Here is a 22,232-nt window from a genome sequence, read left to right as displayed (position 1 = left end):
ATAGTTTTCAGTCGGTACAAACGTTTTCAAAATTTGACCATATCAGAAACGTAAATGTGTGTGCGTACACGGACACATCAGTAAATCTTGGTTATCGGATATAACAGCAATATTAATATCGGCCCAAATTTTTAAATCGATGCAACCCTACTTAGCTTAGCGCAAGAAATTTAAAAAATATTACCTAAAATGCAGTGTAAGCATATTTGTATTCTTGTTTATTCTATTCTATGTTTTTTTTTTCTTAGATACCATTTGACCACCTTCCATTTTGTTGTGCAACTTCTGCTGGTAGGTGCAGCGTTTTCATTTTAGTTTACCTTTTTCACTCAGCTGACACGCCGGCAATCACAAATTTAGACTGCTGCTGTGCAAAGATGGCGCGGCCAAGAAAAGCACAGTATATAAGAGGGTTAATCACAGGGACAAAATTGCTTTGCACAGAACGCATTGTTGGAAACCAGGGGGTGAAATTATTAAAGTGCAGGAAAGAATGCCAAATAGCTAGAAATGAAACGAACAATTAAAGTTTAAAAAAAGTTCAGCCAATTTAGCAAAAGCAGAAAGCTTTTAATTAAATAGACACGCTTTCAGCTAATTTATTAACATCTGCTTTCTCTTAACTGGTTCCACACACAATAAAAACCATCATTGTCATTACTGGGATCAACGGTTGCAGGGAAGTCAGCGCGGTTTTGTCTGAACGAGGAGATGCCTTTGTCTTTTTTAGGCTGCGGTGACCACTTTGGGTTGAAACTGCAGTTTGAATAGAGGGAGACTGTGGTCTGCTTGGAAAAAAAAAAAAAAAAAAAAAAAATAGCAGCTGCCCTGATCTGCTCCCGGCTTGCAGCTCCTTCTGGACACGTCTGTGTAAGCAGGCCAACTGTAGCAAAAACCCCCACTGACAAAAATCAGACTGAAAGGAGACGCCGGAGAAGAAAATAAAACGATGGTTCAACGTTTGAGGACATTTGACGTGATTTTATTGTTTTGTTTTTGTACAAAGAACTTCACAAAATGTTTAAGCAACTGCTGCAGATGCCACCGACGTCGTGAAGAGTAGGATATCACATGACCAGAAGAGCACCACAGAGAGAGAGAGAGCGAAGAAGTGAATAGAAAATAGGAGGAAAAAAAAAAACCCGTCAGGGTGTTGATAAAGAAAAGCATCGATCTCTGAAAACCCACTTAAAGCCACGAGCATAGCACTCAACACGTAAGCTGAAAAGTGATGACCACTTAGGCAAATACTGTCTTGTCATAGCAGCATCGTCGTCCACGTGTAATCTCGAAGTGAAGAGTCGGTTAAAGTGCCAGTCAGTTATTTTTTTCCTGGTGATTGCCACCGGGCCGCACCAGCATAGATCAAACAAAAGTGCTCGACTGTTGGGGTAAAAATAGCTTTTTTTTTTCTGACAGGAATTCACAACTTTTTTTTTTTTTCCTCTCCATACATTTTCTTTTTACATCGCAAATGATAATTTTGTGGGCATTTTATCTTCTGTATCTGCAGGTGTTTAAAGTACAAAAATATATAAAGTATATATATATATAAAAAGAATTAGGGTTTCTACAAACATTCAATGTGATGGAAAGTCGCAGAGGAAACCGTCTTTATTTCTAACACATTCGCGCTCAGTCCTCTTGAGAACTTTACAGCTTCAATAAATATGCCCACAGGAACAGAGGTCAAACAGAAGGGAAGAAGAAACTAAAAAGGTCACTCTCTAAAACTGAGTGGGAATATCCGGAGGTTTTCAAGGCATTTCTCCTGCAGCCACAGACCGCACGCCTGATGTCCTGTGATCACGGGCCGGTCTGACCTGCCCGGCAACACGTGGCAGTCGTGTGGATCTCTCTGCACCTTGATGTACCAGAAGAGCGACCAGCTCTGAACGTCCTGGAAGGAAGGTGCGTGTGTTTTTCGTTTCTGCAGAGCAGCAGAGACGTCCTGATAAATGTCAAAGTGAGTTTCGTTTTTATTTTAAGTCTCTGCGTCGTCCTCCACTGTTTCTGCTGACGCTCTCTCCTTCTCCTGCGTCATGTCTTCGGCGTTTTCTTGCGTTTTGGCGTCTTTCATTTGTGCCTCCTCCTCCTCCTCGTCTTCGTCCTCTGCCTGAACGTCGTCCATGGTCGTCTCTGCCAGAGTCTTCCCGTCTTTGCTGGCGCGCTCGTCCCGGGTTTTCAGCACGGTGCACAGCTCCATGTCATGGATCTCCACGTCGAAGGGGGTGGCGGGAGGTACAGAGGGGGGACACTTGCACCCGGCGCAGCCCTGAAACCACAAAGAGACATGCGATTCATTGCCATTCGTGTCGCTCCGTGTGCATTCTGCCGGCGAAGCGTGTTGTGCTTGGGAGCTTACGGGGATGTTGATGGAGCGGGGCAGGCGCCCCGTACGGATCCAGGGGTGGACCTGGCTCAGCTCCTTTTTCTGCTCTTCCGTGAAGCGAGGCTGGTGCTTCTGCATGTTCCTCAGAGCTTCACGGTCCTCCTGCAGCACCGTCTCCATGTCCCTGTCGATGAGCAACAGAGAGAGGACGTTTATTCATTTCAAATGGACGTTAATACACATCAGTAACATGGAGAGATGTAAATATGCCGTCACTTAGCTGGTACATTTCTACAAATACTCCAAATAATATGCTCTTGGAGAACCAAAAAGACCCCGGGAAGCCATAAGCGAACCTAGAAGAACATCTAACGATGCCTCGTCTCTTGCCGTAGGTTCCGAGTTCATGTTTAAACCATAAGGACAAAACCACTGCGGACCAAAAAGAAAACAAAGGCCTCTTGATGCTCCCCAAGAAAATATTCTGTACACTGAAACACGGGGGCTTAAACTCTGCTCTTCATTCTGAGGGCTCCTAAACTCTGGTTTAAGAGCAGGATTTTAGGCCACAGCAAACTTTAGCAAGTCCACCTCTGAAGGTTTGGAAGGGCCTAGTCAAAGTCCAGACTCAAATCCACTGAGATGCAGCAACACGACATTCATGCTGGAAAATGCTCCAATGTTGGAGATGTTAAAGACCAGTCATGCCAAATGCTTGATGGCAGCAGGTGCTGGTTGTTAAAAGGTTGGCACAACCATTCATCCAGGTTTAGGGGGGCAATTACTTTTTTGCATATGCCCTGGTGGTTGTGGGTTGCTTTTTTCCCCCCTCCATAATCCATAAAATAATAATTTGAAAATGGCTTTTTGTATTTAATCAGTCGGAAATGTGTTTGATAATCTAAAGCATGTACAAAAAGAAACAGTTTAACGGCACTATGGCACCAAAGTTGTCACATCACACAATCAAGTGTTTCCAAGGCAACAGGCTGCACGGTCCACCAGCAACAAGGAAGAGGTTTATTTCCTCAGAGAAAGGTTTGTTGTGAGGTGAAGTGGTGTTACCTCAGGTCATAGAGGATGTGACTCGTAGTACTCTGTGGTTTGTCACTATGTTTAAAACAGAAATCTGGTCGCCTGATGCGACAACTGAAAGCGCATACACGGCTATTTTGGTTAAGAGTTGAAAAATAAACGTTATCTTCAACTAATCTGACTCCAAATCCCAGACAAACCCACTATTTAAAAAGAAAAGAAAAGAAAAGTCCGTCCATCCCGTTACACTGAAACACAGCAAGAGCCCTGAGTAGGGTCGGGTCGTGTCGGGCGGTCGTGGTGTACCTGACGGGCAGCTGGTACGTCATCATGACCTTGTCGTCGGTGTTGGCCATCAGCAGCCAGATGGGGTCCTGCAGCACACACTTGATGAACTGATCCTCCCCTCCGTCTCCTCCTGCGCTGCTGCTGCCCCCTGCTGGCTGTTTACGGGAGTGGTCATTCTCAGAGGAGTCGATGCTGCCAAAGTACTTGCTGGTGTGGCTGCCCTGGCTGCTGCCTGATAAGGGGGAAAAACAACAACAACAAAAACAGTTAAAGTCGATTGTCACTGACTCAGTTAAGGAGTTTGCTATATTTACATTAATGAGAAATTTCATCAATGCATTTTCCGTGGAAAGTGTCTCTGCGCTAAATCAACATCGCAACAAAGATTATGCAACAATCTCTTCGGGTAAGTCCAGAAGATTTCTGTGTGGTTTCGTGAGTCAAACTGAGCAGCAGCGAAGTACAAATGTGCCCACGCATTCTTTTGGCCCTGCGCAGCTCTCCATATGCGGCTCTTTCATAATTCTCGATCACATGCTGCACATGTCTGATTTCCTCTCCACGGCTAAAAGATGCAAAGATGCTGATGTAGACGCCGTCTTTACCACAGCGACGTAATCAGACGTGCCGATCAAAGCAACATCAAAGCCAGACACGGCTTCAACAAATAATGAAACTAAAACAGTCATCTGTGAAGTGGAGAAAAGCAAATGTGCTGGAACCAATAAGAGACCAAGCAGAAAGTGCTGAGTGGGGGGAAGTGACAGCAGCGGTGTGCTCGGAAAGCTCAGACCACACCTAAGAAGTCCAAAGAGTCAAGATAAAAGTCATCTCTAAATAACAAAACCTGTGTGGCACAACAGAGCAGTCATTTATTTTATATTATATATAAACACATTAGGCACAGCGAATGGGGCTGGACGATATAAAAAATAAGCATACTGATAAAATAGAAATATTGATCAATATTGATAATTACGAAAATATATATTTTAAGTGCACCCCTGGCCATTTTATATTGATGCTTAATGACCTATTTTTATATGAAGAACACTGAATTCAAACTCGACCCTTTATTCAACCAACGTTTAAAAAAAAAAAAAGAAGAAAAATATAACGCATGCTCTCTAAACTCTGAGCTGTGGGGATCAATAAACAAAAATGATAAGCCATCTAAATATAAATGGGTTGGGGAATGTAGAAACCAAACCAGGTTCAAACCCTTGAAAAGGAACCAGAACAAAAATGTAATGATGGTTCATGGCAAGGACACACTGACTGCAGATAAAGAAATGATTTCTTTCAGATAGAAACATTTTAGAGCTGAACTCTCTAGGACGCCACATCCTCACATCCATCATCCAGGAAGGACAACTTCAGAGTCAGAAGCAGCGGAAGCAACCCTAACCCGGCACAGCTCCCCTATAACCTGAACCGCGGCCGCTCAATGACTCTGGTCTACATGCAGGACCTTGCAGAAAACTGTAAAAACTGATTTCCCTGTCCTGCGCTGGTCTGTAAGCGAACGCAGCGAAGTTTCCTGATATATTGTGACAAAATGACGGAGGGTTCAGGGCGCATTAAAACCTTCAGAAGGTTAACTGCTGGAAAGAAAGAATCTACTCACAGGTGCCGCTGGTCCCTGAGGAGCTGCAGCCGTTGGACCCGGAGCCCGATCCTGAGGACCGCGTGCCCGAGGACCCGGAACCGGAGGCGGCCGAGCCGGTGCCCGAGCGAGAGTCTTCCTGAAGCAGCAGGTCCAGCAGGTCGCTGGAGGTGGACATGGCGTCCTGGTTGGACTCGACGGCTTCGACCTGAACGTAAGAGCAAAAATTTAGCTCATCTTTAAAATTTCTAATGTTTACGGTTAAACCGCGAATTATGTAACCGCAGAAACTCCTTACGTTCTCATTTTCCTTGGAGGGATCGTCTGAGCTCATCTGATTGGCCGGGTTTGGCCCCCCAGCGGCTGCACCCTGCGCAGAGACGGGGGCTTGCTGTGATGCTGCCAACGCCGTGGCGACCTCTAACCGGTTGCTCGGCGACTCCTCCAGCTGCAGCAGGTTGAGGGGGGAGGAGCATCTCGACTGGAAGAGGGGGGATTCAGCCCCCTCGCGCTCAGGGGGCGCCTGAGTGAAGGACTGTGGGGTGCTGCTGCGGGACGGGGCGAGGGTCCCCGCCATGGGCATGGAGTTGTAGAGAGAGGGGACAGGGGGAGGGGGCACCCCGGGGAAACAGTAGTTGGGGTTGTAGAAAGGTCCTGGGGCAGCGCCAGGCTGAGATATGGGCAGCCCCATTTGGGGGAACATGTAGTTGGGCATAACAAAAGCCATCATGGGAGGTACCATCTGGGTGGGGGGGAAACGTGTTGGATCGTGAATGGGTAGCGGCTGGGCGAGCTGCGGGTAGATGGGGTATATCGGAAGCATACCAGGGGGGAAGGAAGTGGCGGGGATGCTGGCCTGGGAGCCCACAGAGGGCCATGAAGGGGAGTTCGTTGGGGGTCCGAGGGGCACGTTTAGGGGGGCGGGGGCTGGGTTTGCTCTAGGGTCCTCACGATTCACAGGCAGAGAGCCGAGTTGCTCTGACGACTCCTGGTGTTTGAGTCTCTTACCTCCACGGCCGCGGCGGTGACCGGCGCGGCCTGCAGCTGCCGGGTAATCCCGAGAGCAGCGAACCCCTGAGGAGAAAGCACAGACCGCGTGAGCGTTTTCTAATCCACAAACTCACCTTCCAGGCGTCTATTGGCAGAACAGAAAACTCGAAACGATGCCCTAAAAATGGCAATCAAACAACCGTCTAACGTTTGCATCCTACCTCGTGACGGAGCAGCAGGGGAGGCGGCGCGCGTCGTCAGAGACGCCGTCTGATCGAGGACCCGCAGCTTACTCAGGTCGTTGAAGCGATCGAGGAACGCCTGCTCCTCCTGCTGGGTGTGGGCCGACAGCACCTCCTTGGTCAGACCCACCCGGCCGGGAGCCCCGCCTCCGCTCCTCCAGCCGTCTCTCTCCGGCTGACTGGGCTGAGGGTGAGGAGGAGGGGGAGGCGGCGGGAAGGGGGAAGTGGCTGCGGCTGCATTAATAGGAGCTGTTGGGCCCAGTGGAGCCAAAGTCATGGTAATGGGAGGTTTTGGGGCGGGAGCGACCGGGGTTGGTGTTGCAGGAGCATCTTCCATTACGATGTCTGAGACAGGGGACAAGGAACGATGAGAAGTTAAAAACCAGTGTTATTTTAGCTGAAATAACAAGATATAATACATTTACCTTGATCTATATATATATGAAAAACAAGATATTGTCTAAGAAAACTTAACAGATGGTTTAACCATTTTATTTTTGTATAAGGCTATAAAACCGCCTAAAGGTTCCTTCGTTGAGCTTGTAAGAAGCAAGACTGGGCAGAACACAGCATAGTCCCTAAAATAAAACACTCAGTACGACTGGGGCATCGCAGTCCAACAACACTTGTAGCTTAGTGATCTAAAATGCTAACACTTACACCTGCACATAAGCCACATGTTTGGCACTTGATCCCAAAGACCTGGACCTGGGTCTTTTTTTCTTTTGGCAAAGCTTAGCACTTGATGGGCCTGATTGGAGCTACTGTACGTTGTCTTCTTTGAGCCGTCTGTGCAGAGCCGTTTGTTAAACGCTGCTCGGTTTTGGAAGACGGTAGCTTCCAACGCTGCACTTTCACGGCGGGGGGGTTAGGGGCGGCTTGAAGTCGCGCCGCGAGGCCCGCAAGTTAAACATTAACAGCTGCAAAGAGACGAGGAGAACGTTCCCAGCAGGCGTTCTTGCACGAGTTGGCCGTAACAAGTCCTTCCTCGACACCATTTTACATGGGCACCGTCGTTTCTCGGACTTCCCAAGACAACTGTGAGCGCACAATGCAAAGAAAGCTTGATTTTACAGTGCAAGCAGGATCAGTCTGACTCTAAAAGAGGGCAAGGATCTCTACTTGAATTGGTTAACATCTCCAAATTGGTATAGCATCATCTGAGCTGTTGTTTTTTTAGGGGTGGAATGATTATACAACTATTAAAACTAGCAATCATTTTCAAGATCCAAAAAAATGGGTGCAAGATTTCTTTAATGCGCATTATCATAAACATACGAGGAGGTTCAGATGTATACATACACGCCAAATAACATGTGAACCGTCTCTTAGAGACGTGCAGGAAACCCTGTAGCCGTCGACAGGTTTCTGGTGATATTTGAAAAGCTTTCCTGACGAAAACCGGGAAGTTATTTAAAATTAGCCGATTTCCTGAGGTGCACCAATGACTTGCTTCAAATTAACGGACCTTAAAACTACAGCAAACGTGTGCGCAGGAAACCAACCACTTTAAATAAACTATTAAATCTTGTAAGAGCAGCCAAAGTGCCATAATCGCACCAGAACCTTGTTGATGTCTACAAAAAAAAAAGCATGTGGTTGAGGTCCAGATCGCTAGAAGACATCAAACTGAATGTTAGTGAGCATAACGTATATATTTGAGCCTGTATGTATCATCTCGAACGTGTTTAGAAAGAAAATCTGTAATCAGCCCATTCCTGTTCTTGAAAACCATCGCTGAAGTAATTAGTTGAATAATGATTCCCACCTGGGAAGAGAACAGTTCAAATAAACACCCTAAATAAGCCCTGAAGTTAATGCCCAAAGAACTTCTGTGTGAACAACTATTTTAACTGCCACTGAGTTTAGTAATAGGTGAACATAGTTCAAATTGCATTTTTGCTTAGAATAAAAGTTTTTCTTTTCTACGACTAAAATAAAGATTGCTTTCATATGTGAATAAATCTATCATCACACCTACTACTACAGCACATTTACACAAGATTTTCAATAGCTTAGCTTAAAAAAAAAAGCAAATATTAACTTTTTTAATAGTACAAAAAGTCCTGATCTACTCTGAAAATCTGAGGATACGCTGACAGAAATCAACATGTTTCTAATTTGAGTAGCCAGAAGGTTCTTTTCCTAGCATCTACTGTAAACCAAGCTTAAGAACATGTGAAGAAAAAGCAAAGAAAGATCTTCGAGGCTCGTGGTGTTTTTCCTGTAGAGACCTGCGGAGAGTGAGAGTGATGACGGTGCCCACCTGACTCGGGAGGTTTCTTGTCTCCTACATGGACGATGGTGCTGCTGAAGCTACACTGAGACGTAACTGAGGCTACACTCTCTGCCTTCGAAGCCATGGTCAGGGGAGGCAGAGGAGGTGGTTCACCTACGAGGTTAACTGAACCACCTGAAGAGAGACCAGCGTTGAAGTTCAGATGCACAGAGACATTGAGAGCCAGATTTGTTAGAAAAATCAGGACATGTGCAGAGTCACGAGACAAGCTCACATTTCTGTGTTGGGACTGCAGGTGAGGTTAGTTAAATGTATTCTGCTTCCAGTCACATTAAAAAGATTTAAGTAAATGAGCGGAAGACGTCAGAATATGGCTACCTTTGCTGTTGCCGGCGGCGTCCAGCTGCTTGTCGTCGTCCGACGTGGACGAGGCGGTGCAGGAGGAGGAGCCGCACTTCCTTTTCACCGTGTTAGGAATGTTGCAGCTCTCCAGGTACCTGCACAAGAAAAGTGGGGATAGTGACGGCACTGCCGGTAAAGATGGGAGGCGGCGGTGGTGGACGGTTCTCAGCCTGCGCACAGACCTGATGATGCTGTCCAGACAGTTGATCTGCTGGTAGGAGTAGCCCGTCGCCGGCTCCTTCTGCAGGAGAGCTGCAGGGACCAAGGAGCGGGGGGGCTGGGTCATGTCCTCTATCAAACTTCTGATCGGATCACTGTTCGCGCTCCTTACGCCCGCCGCACCTGGACAAACACGAGAGGAACAGACATGTAGTTTTTCCCCTTCTGGATCACAAAAGCAAGTCCTGCAGCCAGCCGGCCTGCCTCGTTACCTGGGCTGCTGTTTTTTCTAGGCGGGGGTCGGTTGCGGGACTCGATGAAAACCTGCTGGCCGTTGGTCTTCACCATGTGGACGTCCTTGCAGATTTGCTGAAACGTCATCTGAGAGGGGAAAAAAAAAAGAAAAGAAAGAAAGACGTATTCAGCACAAGAACTGCGGGATGTATCTAAAATTAGTAAACAGGTCCATTAACTGTGTTTCGTCAACAGCAACGGCGTCTCAGACTCACCGGTTTGTGCGTAGCTGCAATGGCGACTTCGTCCATGGCGGGGCCGTTGCTGTCGCTGGAGGACGCGGCCGAGGCACTGGGGTGCTGCTGGTGGGAGCGTCGGGAGCCCCGGGAGCCGCTGGAGCCCAGAGAGCTGTAGCCCTGTGAGCTGCCGCTGTGAACCGGCTGAACCAGCACCCGGTGGATCTGCTCGCTCAGCTGGACCACGTCGGGCGTGGTCACCCGACTCTCGCCGGCCATCGGCGCGGTGAACACGTCCTCGTTCAGCGGGCCCCTGCAAAAGAGGGGGAAAGGACAGTTCTCACACTCTGCTGAAACCTTACTAAGATAAATACTAAAAAGTGGCGTCACAACCGTATAAAGAACCAACTTGTGTCTTGTTAACAGGAAATGAAGCTTACGTTCTGACTTTGTGCCGTCCGACAACAAACGCCACCTTCCTGCTCCAGGGATTGACGAAGGAGGACCAGCTGGTGTCGATGGTCACGTATTCTCCGCTGCGGGCGCACATCCGCAGGGGCGAGTAGTCGAACGGCTGTCCTGCGAACTGAAAGACTGAAAACGAACCACGGCGCTAGTTTAGATGGAGCGTAAAGACGAGAGTGAAAGGCGGACCACAGGGGGACGAGGAATCTACAGTAAGTCGATTACTTTTAACAGACGTGAAACCAGAGAAAAACGTTGACGGCCATGCAGGAAATCTGGACAGCAACTGATCAAGATCACAAAGACTAGTCAAATAAAGAGAGACAAAATAGCCTCACTTTTCTCATGAATGGCAACCATCGTTGGCCTGTCCTCTGGGTGGATGTGGAGCAGGATGGGGGTCCCCACCAGATCCTGAGGCAGGTAGCCCAAAAGTGGCACCGCCCTGAAAACACACATTCAGATCATTAGAATAAATTAGTTGAAAAAGTTCATCGCGCATATGCTATCCGTCTTGCTTGAGGAGTTTTTGTATAAACTGCCATTTTAAAACACAGCTTGCAAACTGTATTATAGTTTACGCAGACAATTTTATCGATTGTATCTGTTCCTGTACTGATGTTCACGCTGATAATCAAAGGTCGTCGGTCTGCAACATGTCCCGGGCGCTCAGACAGCACAAAGAGCAGCCGAAACACATCATTAAGTTTTAAGATGATCAAAGTAAAGTGCTTAATTAATAAAAAATAATAATTCCCCTCAAACTTCTGTCCACCGCGATTACCTGGAACGGCGCTGAAATACGTTCCGTGCTGGATGATCAACAAGTCATATCAAAACAGAAACATGCTAGCGTTAGCCTAGCCCCTTTAGCTAACAGCTCGTTATAAAAGCACCGTCAGCAGGAGTGGGAGCATCTTTGTTTCCAGTCACTATGTTACAACAAATGATAAAGTTTATTTATGTTGGAGCAACACACATTATTTGAAAGCTTGTCAATTTTCATCCTTCCAACACCTGGAATTGATTTAATTCATTGCCTATAAAGCATCGGACTATGGCTCATCATTATCTGCCGAATTTGAGGGTTAGCTTGCCATCGTCAACAAAACAATCCAGATTAAGACACCAGTGTTTGGGGAATTGGCTAAGAAATGATTCAGAGAAAACCATTTAAGAGACTGAAATGACGAATGGGTCTAGAGTCTATTGGTTGACGTCGCAACCTCCGAGAACACTGCAGGCATACGGCAGCACAACAATAACCGTAATGAGGGGACTGACCTCTCATCGACTTCCTGGAAGAGGCAGTTGGGAGTGTGGCTGGTGGTGAAGATCCTCTTGTCTGGAGGGATACGGGGAGCTGAGAGGAACAGAAGAAACAGATGAATATATGTTAAAGGCTCGTCTGGTTGCGTGTAATCCATATTCAGGGGAAGATGGCGCTCTAAAGCAAATCAGCGACACACAGGCTGCCCGTCTGTTGTCCCTCCCCCCTCCCCCGTCCTCTATGGACACCAGGAAAACATGCAGACACCGTGTTCGACAAGGTTGGAGCCGCAGCAATCGCTGGGTGTTTACATGAACTCTGTCCTTGAACGAGAGCTAAAACTGGAGTCCCTGGTTCTGTTTTTTTACTCTAAATTCTGTTTTGTCTTCCTCTGAATCACTGCGCCTACATGTGTTTATCTTTATTATGCCTTTTTAACACCATGATACCAACCTTTTACCCAGTCATGTTCATTAAACTGGTCCTCAATCTAGAGTATATATATATATATATATATATATATATATATATATATATATATATATATATATATATATATATATATATATATATATATAAAACATAGTGTACCATTTTTAAAGAATGTGTGTATTTTTTCACCTTCATATCCGGAGTGGACCTTCTCGGCGATGAGCAGGCAGCAGGGCTGCGGCTCTGCAGCGTCTGAGTCTCTGAGGGTAAGCTGGTAGGGCGTCAGGCGGAACGGGTGGTAGCGAATCTCGCCCCCCTGTGCCCGATTGGCGCTGATCCGGCAGAACATGGATTTCTCCTGGTTGCAGTCGACGGGCGGAGAAGCTGCACGGAGGGCAGAGACCGTCAGCAACGTCATGACTTTTTTTTATATTTCTTTCGACCATCGCTTTGTTTTATAAATCAGCTGACCTGAGCCGATGCAGGAGGCCCAGGGCGGCAGGCGGCAGGGGGCCGTGCCGCTGTAGAAGGTGCTGACGTCCTGCGGAGCGAGAAGCTCCGAAAACACGGTCCCCTGGAGGCACTCCGGCGCGCAGCGCAGCAGGGACGAACACTGGGGGGACACGTACACGACCGTGCCGGTCAGGAATGACACGGCCATAGAGAAAGTGTCCTAGAAGACAGAAAGCAGGGATTAGACAGGAGAAACTCCATGTCGGCTGAAACATGACGGATTCCTAAAGCTTGGTGGGACGAGGACGGCTAAACTGGACGGAAACGATCCAAGGACACGTTTCCTTCACACTCTTTAGGTCAAGCACACGCTGCGCAGTAGAAGTAAACGAGAGGATGAGCTCACGGTGTTTTTGAGGGTGTATTCTGAAGTGATGTTGTCGAGCTCCTCGATTGTGAAGGCCGACAAATCCAGACTGCAGCCGTGACACTCCTCCACGCTCCACTGATGGTAGTACTCTTTGTTGGCTGGGAAACATTTCAAATAAAAACGTGTTAAAAGAAATTCTGCCTTTCATTACAGGAGCAAAGCCTCCGTTGGAAGGCCAATGAAAAAGGCCCGTTATGACTTTCCATGCTGATGCTAATTTTGGCCAAATTTTCTGGACCATTATCCTCAATGAACCTTTTTCAGTTTTCTGGCAGTGCAATTCTTTTTTATTTAATGTGCAGCGGAAGGTTGAATGTATTTTAATGCCTTTTACACATAATTGCCAGTAAAGGTGAAAAGGGCTTTAGCTGAGCTTGCATTATGACCCAGAATAATACTAGCTTAATGAGCAAAGATGAAAAAGGACAAACCCTCAGCCGCTCACCTCGGACCTGTCGGACGCACTGGAGCGCGTACTTGAGGGCGCTCAGGGTGCTGGAGTGACCCTTGGCTTTGCGCTCAGCCGGCAGCCGCAGCTTCAGCTCCTTGATGGCCTTCATCAGCTCCTTCTGCGTCTGCAGCCGGGCCGACTGGTCGCTGCTCCAGCCGGAGGTGGACGGGGGGTTGTGCTCGGAGCTGGTGGACAGCAGGCTGTAGGCCAGCGAGCCGTTGGGAGGGGAGAGGCTCTGGAAGTTGGAGCTGGGTGAGGAACACAAGATTAGGAAAATTACATTAAATCGTTTTGGCACGGCTCCTTTTTGAGACGTTTTCTTTATAGACCGTTTTGGGTCTATCACATAAAATTCCAGCTTCTGCTGTTTTTAGTCATGGTTAAGGCACATAAAGACGCTACAAGGCACGGTACAACGGCGCTGCATGGAAAACAAACACTGAGGCGTGGTTTTACCATTCGTTTCTTTCCTCAGTGTGCTGACTAGGCAGAAACTCGTGTAAGAATGTTCATCAGATGAGTTCAACGAAGAAAGGATGTGGATTTCTAGGAGTCGGCTGATAAGCAGCGGACGGGTTTTGAGACCTGATATCTCTGAAGAACGGGTTCTCGCGTCTAGCAGAGCATTTAACTCCTACGGGTGTAAAGAACTGCTGCTAAAGTGGCTTTAAAGAAGGCAAGATTCAGTTTGAACGGCAACGTTTTTAGCAGCTCTTGGTGTCATGCGGCCTGAAATGATTGTTTGCTGGGCTGCTCTGCCCGTTTCCAGATTTTTCCAGACTTAGTTACTATTTTTCTACTATTGTGGCCATTTGAGCACGAAACATCCATCTGGTTGGGTTTCACTGTCGCCACCCTCACTCCCGCTAAAAAAAATGAAGCAACTGTTCTGGAGCTGGCCTCTGATTCGGGGAGGAAGTAAAGGCCTATTTCTCTCCGTTTGTTGGTTTCTTTTAAATCCAAACAACATTAGACCAGTTAAAATCCCTAAAATCCAACAAAATTTCAACCCAGAAACAGCTTTTGAACAGTGACAGTCACATGCCTTGTTTTGTGTCTAAACTGGGTCCAGTTAAAGAGCTCTGGGTCCAGAAATAAAGTTTTCTAGAGGCCAAAAGAAGTGAATGTGTACGTTTAGATTTTTCAAACAAGCGTGTTTCTCTTTCAGTAAGTCAGAAAACTAAATGATCAATTAGATGGACACCAGGTTATGATGCAGCAACTCAAAGTAAAAAAACCCTGTTCAGAGATGGTGACATATCTTTCAGATGATGGAATAAGAAACAAAGTCTGGAAACACCTTTATGCTCCACACAACACATATCCAGTGTTGTAGAACGATAAAATCTAGTTTTAGACATTCCCTGACTGTAGGAACCCTTCTGTCCTCTAGTGCCTATCCTAATCCGCTGCTCCTGGTTATTTCTAGGGCCAGACATGCGGCAGAACGCGGATGTGGATGCGAGGGGGCCTGAAACGTCTCCTACCTCTTGTTGCTGTCGGTGGTCTCCAGGATCATGCCGGAGTCCTTGCCGTTGGAGGAGCTGTGGCTGTGGGAGCTGGGCGCCGACTGGCGTCCGCACGACGCCCCTCCGTCGCTCGCCGTCCGGCCCTCGCTCTCCCTCTCCCCGGAGTCGTTCCCGCTGGACACGCCGTCCATGTCGTCCGAGTGAGGCCCCCCCTGGTCTCCGGACAGGCTTCTGGAAACCCCCCTGGGGGCGCTTCCCTGCTCCGGGCCGCCGACATTGGAGAGGGCGTGCCCGCGGGCGCTTTTCTGCTCGCTCACCTCTGCCGTGTCGGCCTTAAGGTCCTTGTCGCAGGCCCCCGCCGCTCGGCCCCGACAGCTGCTGATGGGCAATGATGTGGAGCTGTCATAACTCATGCTAGTGTGGGATGGGGTGGTACAGCTCAACTGGAGCGACTCAGAATTAGGTGGGACTGCTATGCGCACACGAGTGAACCATAGCTGGTGGCTTAGAGAAAAACAAAAGGTTTAAAGAATTAAAAAAAGAAAAAAAAAGCTTTATCTTGCTTTGGGCCCTCTGAGGGCAGAGAAGCTCCGAAAGCCTCCAAAGTGTCACTCGGAGCAGCGCAAACAGATGAATCTCTTGTTATGTAGCGGGCCTTGGCGGGAGTCCGCGAGCAGATGGGATGAGCAATGAAGAGTCAGAGCGAGAAGAAAAAAAAAACAGCTCTTGGTGAGAAGAAGTAGAGGGAAAAAAAACAAAAACTCCTGCGCAGAAACGAGTCGCTTCAGCCGCTTAAAGGCCTCCTAAAACAAAACAGAGAAGGGGAAACAGAATTAGAGTCAAACCCTAACACCGGTTGTTTTAAAAAAAAAAAAAAAAGAGACAAAAAAAAAAGCATCCCCTGTTATCAGCTCAACATGCCCCTCTTCCAAGGTAAACCTCCCGACCCGACCCTGAGATGCTTGCCGCCGTGCAGCCTTGTGCGCTCGCTCCGCCCGATGCTCTTCTTGTGCACAGAGAAAGGAAAAGTGCAGGAAGACAATAATCTTCAATTGGCGTTGCACGGTGCAACCGCATACGCATGCATGCTGAATTTAGCAACAAAAAAAAAAACAAACTAACCACGGGTTAGTCGTCACTGCACGGTCCTCTTTTACCCACAACACGGTCAAAATAAACACTGCGTCAAGGGAGGCGAACAAATCTCAACATCAGAGATCTCAGTCATTCATCGGGGCTTTAATTGGTGTGCGGTGCTCATATTTAGCCGCCACCTACGCAAGTAAGAGTCTGGTTCTATTTATTGGCCGCCCGCTAATCCTATAAGAGATCCAGATGTAGCTGAGAGACGCTGCGAGCCGCCGCTAAGCCGCCGGCCCTCTCCGTTTTCTGCCCCCTGCTGCTCCGAGAGACGCCCGCTGACGGGTGATGCTCTGCTGCAGAGGCGGCTTAGACAAAAAAAAAGCCCTCTGCCCTGACGCAGGGAGCGGCTTATGAGGAGGTAACAGGTGTGGACAGCCGGTGACGACCACAGCTCATAAATAACCTAAATAACAGGGGATTGGGTGCATGAGTTCAGTAGTTCTGGGCGCGCTGAGCCGCCTTCATTAAATTGCTAATCAGCGCGATGTTTAGCCAAAAGGATGATGTGCGCTCTGCACATGGCAGGATGCGTGAGCTGCGGCCGGAGGAGCAGAGACGGAGGCCGCCCGCGAGGGAAAGGCTCACAACTGAGGCGGTGTGGATGGACGACGACGCCGGAGGGTCTACAATCTACAGGACCCATCGCGCCCGAACGCCTCGCCGTTATAGTGGAACACGGTGGCGGCAGAGTCGTGCTGCATTCCTGAAAGACGGCCAGAAGAAGTCCTGTTGGCAGTTTTTAGCAGCACCTTCCTTCAGCAGTACGCCTTTCAGAGTTTATGTGAGGAGGGGTGGACATTCAAACATGTTCAAGGCTAAAATGGCCTAGTCAAAGTCCAGTAAATGCAGTTAGAAAGACTGAATTGAAGCCCAATCTCAGCTTGTGCTATTTTGCAAAGTTGCAAGTGGAATCAGGGCGTCTGAACACAGATACGCATTAACTGTGTTTTTATTTCCAAGAAGAAAAACCAAGCATCCCTTTCCTCCCCCTCCACAATGCTGTGCTGCTTTGTTTTGGCCGAGTACGAAGGGAAAATCTGTGGAGAAGTTGAAGGAGCAAGGAGGCTCCTGCAAGGCCCTGCACCTGCCGCCCCAGCCGCTCGGCTACAGGTGCGAAGCAGGGATCCAACGTGATAACAGCCGAGCCTGCTGGGGAAAAAAAAGCAAAAACAAAAAAAAAAAAAAAAAAAAACACAGCAGAGATCTGTGATGTGTCCGGGGGGCGAGCGCGTGTAGCTCCGCGCCGCTAACTCAGCTGGATCAAACCTAAATTTATGCCCGCCCCCGCTCCGATTATTCCCAGCAGAAAGCTTCCTGGCAAACCAGTCTCTGGTTATGCAAGTTGGTGTCTAAGTTGGTGTGGGAAGGAACGGGGCACGACATAAACGTGGCGTTGCTTTCCTGCAACAGCGTTTTCCTCAAAAAAAAAAAAAAAAAAAACTGTACCCCCCCCTCCCCGTAATCCCACCGAAATCTGACACGACATCTGTGCAGCGCCTCGTCTTCCAGCTCTGGTTCTGCGTGAAGCAGGAATACCAGTTCGCTTTCAATTAGACCAAACTGCGCACAGAGACACTGAAGATCTCATAAGAGCCCAAGATCTGGTCGACAAGTCCTAGGAAATGCCATGAAAACCGGTCCCGGGGAGCTTTGCTGGACACAACAAAGCTCTGTAGGGCGACCGCCAACAAGAGGGAACAGCCAAAGCTCTGCCCCAACAGTTGGCCAGAAAAATCTGCTCATTTGTCACAAACAGGATTACAAACAGACAGGGAAATGACTGCTGTGGCTGAGGGTAAAGTGTAAGAAATCAACGACATTGAGACAAATGCGTTGCAAAAGCCGACAACTCAAAACATGAAGCTGCGCCCAGGTAGGACAGACCATGGAAATGATAGGAGACCAAGGACAAGCAGCTATATTTGGCCGTGCACAGACTGAGCATGGAGGCCGCGGCGGCTCAGAGAAGCAGAGCAAAACCGATAAGTAAGAAAAGCTACAAATGAGTTTATGTGGAGACGGAATCAATACACAGCAAAGGTTTTATACTGTTATGGTTTATCGCCGCTGACTGCACAAGTCTGGTCAGCTGGCTTAAATTAAGCTGCTACACTTTGCCCCAAACTTGGCAAAAACACAAATTCAGGTTGGTTAATTAAAGAAGCACCACAGATCAAAATTGTTAAACTGAGGAGGGGTCTATAATTGACATTTTGACAACATCAAAGTATCAAAATAATAATGAATAAAAAAATCCCAGTATCATATCTTTAGCATTTTATCTGTAACACAAATATTGGATCATGTCATTCATTTTTGTCTTTATAACAGTTTTACTACAGATTATAGTGAGAATGTGGAGCTGAAAGGGAAAGCAGGTGTATTTTTCCCAGTAGCTGAGAAAGGCAGCAGAATTTTCTGTGAACTGCCCTTTTTTTTTTTTTGCAAGTGACTCCCAAGTAAAACGCGGCTCTAAAGTAATCACCAAATGTTCTGCTGCGTAACACAAACCTTTAAAGCCCAGTCGGCCACTTTGGCTGCATATGCACAATGCAACTCTACAACACAGACCCACTCTGAGCCTGCAGATCCATATGTAACCAACAGCAAGAGCAAACCACTACAGGTAAGGCGACACTTTTCAGTGCTTGTATCAAAAAAACACCAATCACCTGAATCGGTGTAACCTGAGACTACTCCCCGCTGTGGTTCACAGGTTTGACTCCGCAGGAAGATGCGGTCCGTGCGTGAACAGGTGTACAACTGCTCCACTGCTCGGAAACAAACAACGCCCCTGCGCACAGGTCCGGCGGATGAATCTTCAAAAAAGAACCCTGTTGTACCGCTCGGCTCTCTGCGCAACTCGCACTGCGCATCTCCTCAGCAGCTGGATCCCGCTAGTCTGTCTTGTGTTCTCACACATACACACACATACGAGCACGTGTCCGCGGCGGTGTTTTCCGCGAGCTTAGCAGCTGTCCGATTGGCCGGCGGTCTGGGCCAATCAGAGAGCGCGGTGCGCTGAGCGAGATGAAGGCGGAAGGCGTGCCAGACACTAGTCTCGGCTTGGAGCAGAGGCTTGTTTGTGTGATATGCAGCCCACTGAACTGAATCTAGATCAGCGTTAAATGACACAAAAGCCCACATAATGTGGGAAGCAAGGAAATGTTTCTGTGGCTGATTTAAAGTGGCAATTTTTATCAGTTTTTTTATATTGACAGATACCATATTATATTCCAGATAATAATAATAAGAAGAAGAAGGAGGAATCAGAAAAAAAGCTTTCAAATAGATTAACTGTTTACTTATTACCATCTATCTATTGTCATGGCTTGATTTACAGGAAACCGAAGTAAGTAGGCCGGCTGGTTCCCCCACAAATAGTAAAATGAGTGTCAGTGGGTGGCCTACAGAGCATCTAACCAGCCACAAAAAGGCCAAAAGAAAAAAAGAAACGTGTGTCATTGTGCATCATGATGTCTATCTACAGTGTGAGCATTTTTCAAGGAAGTGGAAAGTTTCCATTCATCTGGTAAATGCAAAGACTCAATGAGATAAGATTTTTTTTTTTTTTTAAGAAAACGATCAGAACAGACCACAATAATAAACTTTAAGCACTGCTACAATAGAAAGATGGGATCTATTACTACGAACATCTCTGGTGCTAAAGGTGAGATTACGTCAACACCAGGTGAGTGTTGACGGTTTGTGTGAGATTCTCACAATATCAAAACTTTGAGAAATAAATATCAAAAACTGTTATTCACAGCCCTTCTAAAAAAAATATAAGTACTTATGTTATCTAGAAGACTTAATTGTTGCTATTTGTTTTTCACAAACATTCAGTTGTAAAAAAAACTCCCAAGTCATCTTTTCTCACAAGAAAAGCTAACTTTGACAGCCTTTTCTTAAACCAGTTGACTTGACGGTATGCAGCAATAGGTGGGGGGGAGAGAATAGTGTTATTGAATGTTACAAATGGACTGAGAAAGCTCTAGCGCTTTCTTTAGAATCTCACTAAGAGGACTTCAAAGGATAACGACGAAACGTTTAGACATGTTTTTCTAAAACAGTGGGCCAACAATGTGCGGCAAAGTGGATTCCACACGATGACAGTCTGTCTTTTCAGTATTTTCAGCTGATTTGGCCATTCTTGTGAGCAGTAACCTGGTTTGAGTTGAGCTTTGTTTTTTTTTTTTAATGGCTTTAACTTGATTCTGGTAACCAGTCTTTGCTTAACCAGCACTTTATCAAAAGGATTTGTAAACATCATGTCTTGGGACATAAAAAGATGTTTTTAATTTATCCCAAAACATTTAATCAGGCTTTTTGTGGATCCTCCTCCGTCGTGCACCGTCCCGACTCTGTACTAAATATTAAACTGCTTTAAGATAACCTACCTCTGCTATGCCTGAAATGTGTGTGATAACGCGACAAGATCCGAGGCCACAGCCAGACAGACAACCAGTAACGCTCTGATCCACATGCAGCCCTGATATGCAGTAAAACGAAGCCCCAAACCACCAAACGGGCACAAGAATCACATGATGCCCAATGCACTGCAGATACTTTTTTTTTTCCAATCTTTGAATCTTTGCACCTTGCCTGTTTTTCCCAGCACCACACATCAGAAGGTCAGGCCACACAATCACGACAGAAACTTAACCACCTTAAAGAAAGATCAGTTTCTGTCATTCTTCCAGCCAGCAAAAAGGAAAAAGGTACAGACATCACTTTTTGATGGCTCAGCGTTTTCGCCACCTCTGCCCACACCTCTCGCCTCCTTTATCACCTGCAGACGGCTTGCTTACCAACAAACCGGACATCATAAAATCATGCAACCATGATTTCTTAAATTATGTTATCAGTCGCTTGCCTGCAAAGATGCCTGCACCTTTATCTAAAAGAAATTTATAAATACTGTAGAGCTGCATCTGTTAACAGTACATGTCCTTCTCTTAAAGCTTCATGAGTAACAGATAAGGAGATGTGCTGTAAAAAATATAAACAATTGCTGCAAAGCTGGATTTATAAAAACTACAGAAGAGAAATGCTGCAGATGCAATTTGATGATGGAGGAAAGATGCAGAATTTACTGCAAAGAGCAACAAATCCCCAAGCATTATAAACAAGTTCAACACCCTTCAAACATATGCAAATACTAAATAATCCACCAGTGCAAAGAACCTACATTATAAAAAAGGATGGATATTGTATTGATTTAATAAATTGCTAAGTTTTAATCATTCAAACGCCCTTTCAGGAAAAGCAGTAAGCAAACGGATCTTTTGTGGGAAAGAAGTGAACATTTGATGAGCCACTTGGATATATGAATGCCAGACTTTTATTGCCAGTCCCAGCAATCGTTAAAATTATCCGACTCAGAATGCCATTTTACGGCCCCTGTTCCTTAAAACATGCAATGTTTTCATAAACCAAACGGCAAAAACAAAACACTAAAACATGGAGGGGCGGCGGTGCTTTCTAAGACCAACAGCCACATCATTAATTCTAGTTAGTGAGCAGGAGTGAGAAGCACTGGTTTCATCTGATTCCCCCTCGGTTCTCATGGCTAATACCACAAACCCGCAGTGTATCCTTGCCATTTAATGGAAGACATGTAGGATAATAAAGATGTTTCACTGCTATCTGTAACATTAAGCTGTCAGCAGTTTAGCGCTACAGCGGCTAGCATGCTAGGAACAAAGCGACGGTTAAAGTAAGGTAATAAAATAAAAAAAATAACCTTACCTTGCCGATGCTCTAACGTAACCACGGTTGGTATGGTATTTCTCCTTAAAGTACGCAAACTTCTTGCGAGAAACAGCATAAATCCAGGTAGTATCGGGTGAATTCGCTTGTCGTCCCAGTGATGGCTCTGCACACACTTCTCAGGTCTAAGCGAATGTAGTTTACACGCACGGTCACACGTGTTGAGATGCATGCATTGGCAAGTGATGTCGAAACAGCAACGCTGATTGGATAGGAGGAGGCGCGTTCCACGCCCACTACACGCCCCTCTGCGTTTCTATTGGCCTGGAGGGGCGTGGCCATCTGCACGAGGCCCGGCGGTCACGTTGCTCAGTGACTGGAACTGCAGTTCATTTCCAAACAACAGTGTGAACACGAGAGAGCCGACCGCCCACAGCAGGAACAGATTACCGTAATATCAGGTGTAGCATGGAACGACAAATGCAACAACCAGGGAGGAACTACAGGGTATAATAATAATAATTACTATAGTAATAAATTATTACTATAATAATTATTATTATTACTACTACTACTAATAATATTAATTAATTATTATTATTACTACTACTACTAATAATAATAATTAATTATTATTATTAAGA

At 46.7% G+C, this 22,232-nt stretch overlaps 1 protein-coding gene across 2 annotated transcripts; it reads right to left on the bottom strand.

Annotated features, from left to right (window-relative positions):
* Nucleotides 1–960: 960 nt before the first annotated feature.
* Nucleotides 961–21,795, bottom strand: per1b (period circadian clock 1b). 2 transcript variants are annotated; one of them, XM_012853500.3, is made up of 20 exons: nt 21,628–21,795; nt 14,752–15,536; nt 13,259–13,512; nt 12,790–12,911; nt 12,402–12,603; nt 12,120–12,314; nt 11,513–11,591; nt 10,567–10,673; nt 10,204–10,357; nt 9,803–10,076; nt 9,566–9,674; nt 9,317–9,476; nt 9,111–9,229; nt 8,760–8,906; nt 6,473–6,838; nt 5,560–6,335; nt 5,283–5,469; nt 3,674–3,887; nt 2,366–2,516; nt 961–2,275 (listed from the first exon to the last, which is right to left on the bottom strand). In XM_012853500.3, exons 2-20 carry the CDS (start codon nt 15,144–15,146, stop codon nt 1,985–1,987), a joined length of 4,302 nt encoding a protein of 1,433 aa, XP_012708954.2. In that variant the 5' UTR covers nt 15,147–15,536; nt 21,628–21,795; the 3' UTR covers nt 961–1,984. The 2 variants fall into 2 exon arrangements, with proteins under 2 accessions (XP_012708954.2, XP_021166773.2); XM_021311098.2 differs by lacking the exon at nt 8,760–8,906.
* Nucleotides 21,796–22,232: the final 437 nt, after the last annotated feature.

The sequence above is a fragment of the Fundulus heteroclitus genome, chromosome 14 (assembly GCF_011125445.2).
Source record: "Fundulus heteroclitus isolate FHET01 chromosome 14, MU-UCD_Fhet_4.1, whole genome shotgun sequence".
In the NCBI taxonomy this organism is placed as follows: Eukaryota; Metazoa; Chordata; class Actinopteri; order Cyprinodontiformes; family Fundulidae; genus Fundulus; species Fundulus heteroclitus.
Note: the sequence above shows the minus strand (reverse complement) of the source record. Positions and strands in the feature narration are given on the sequence as shown.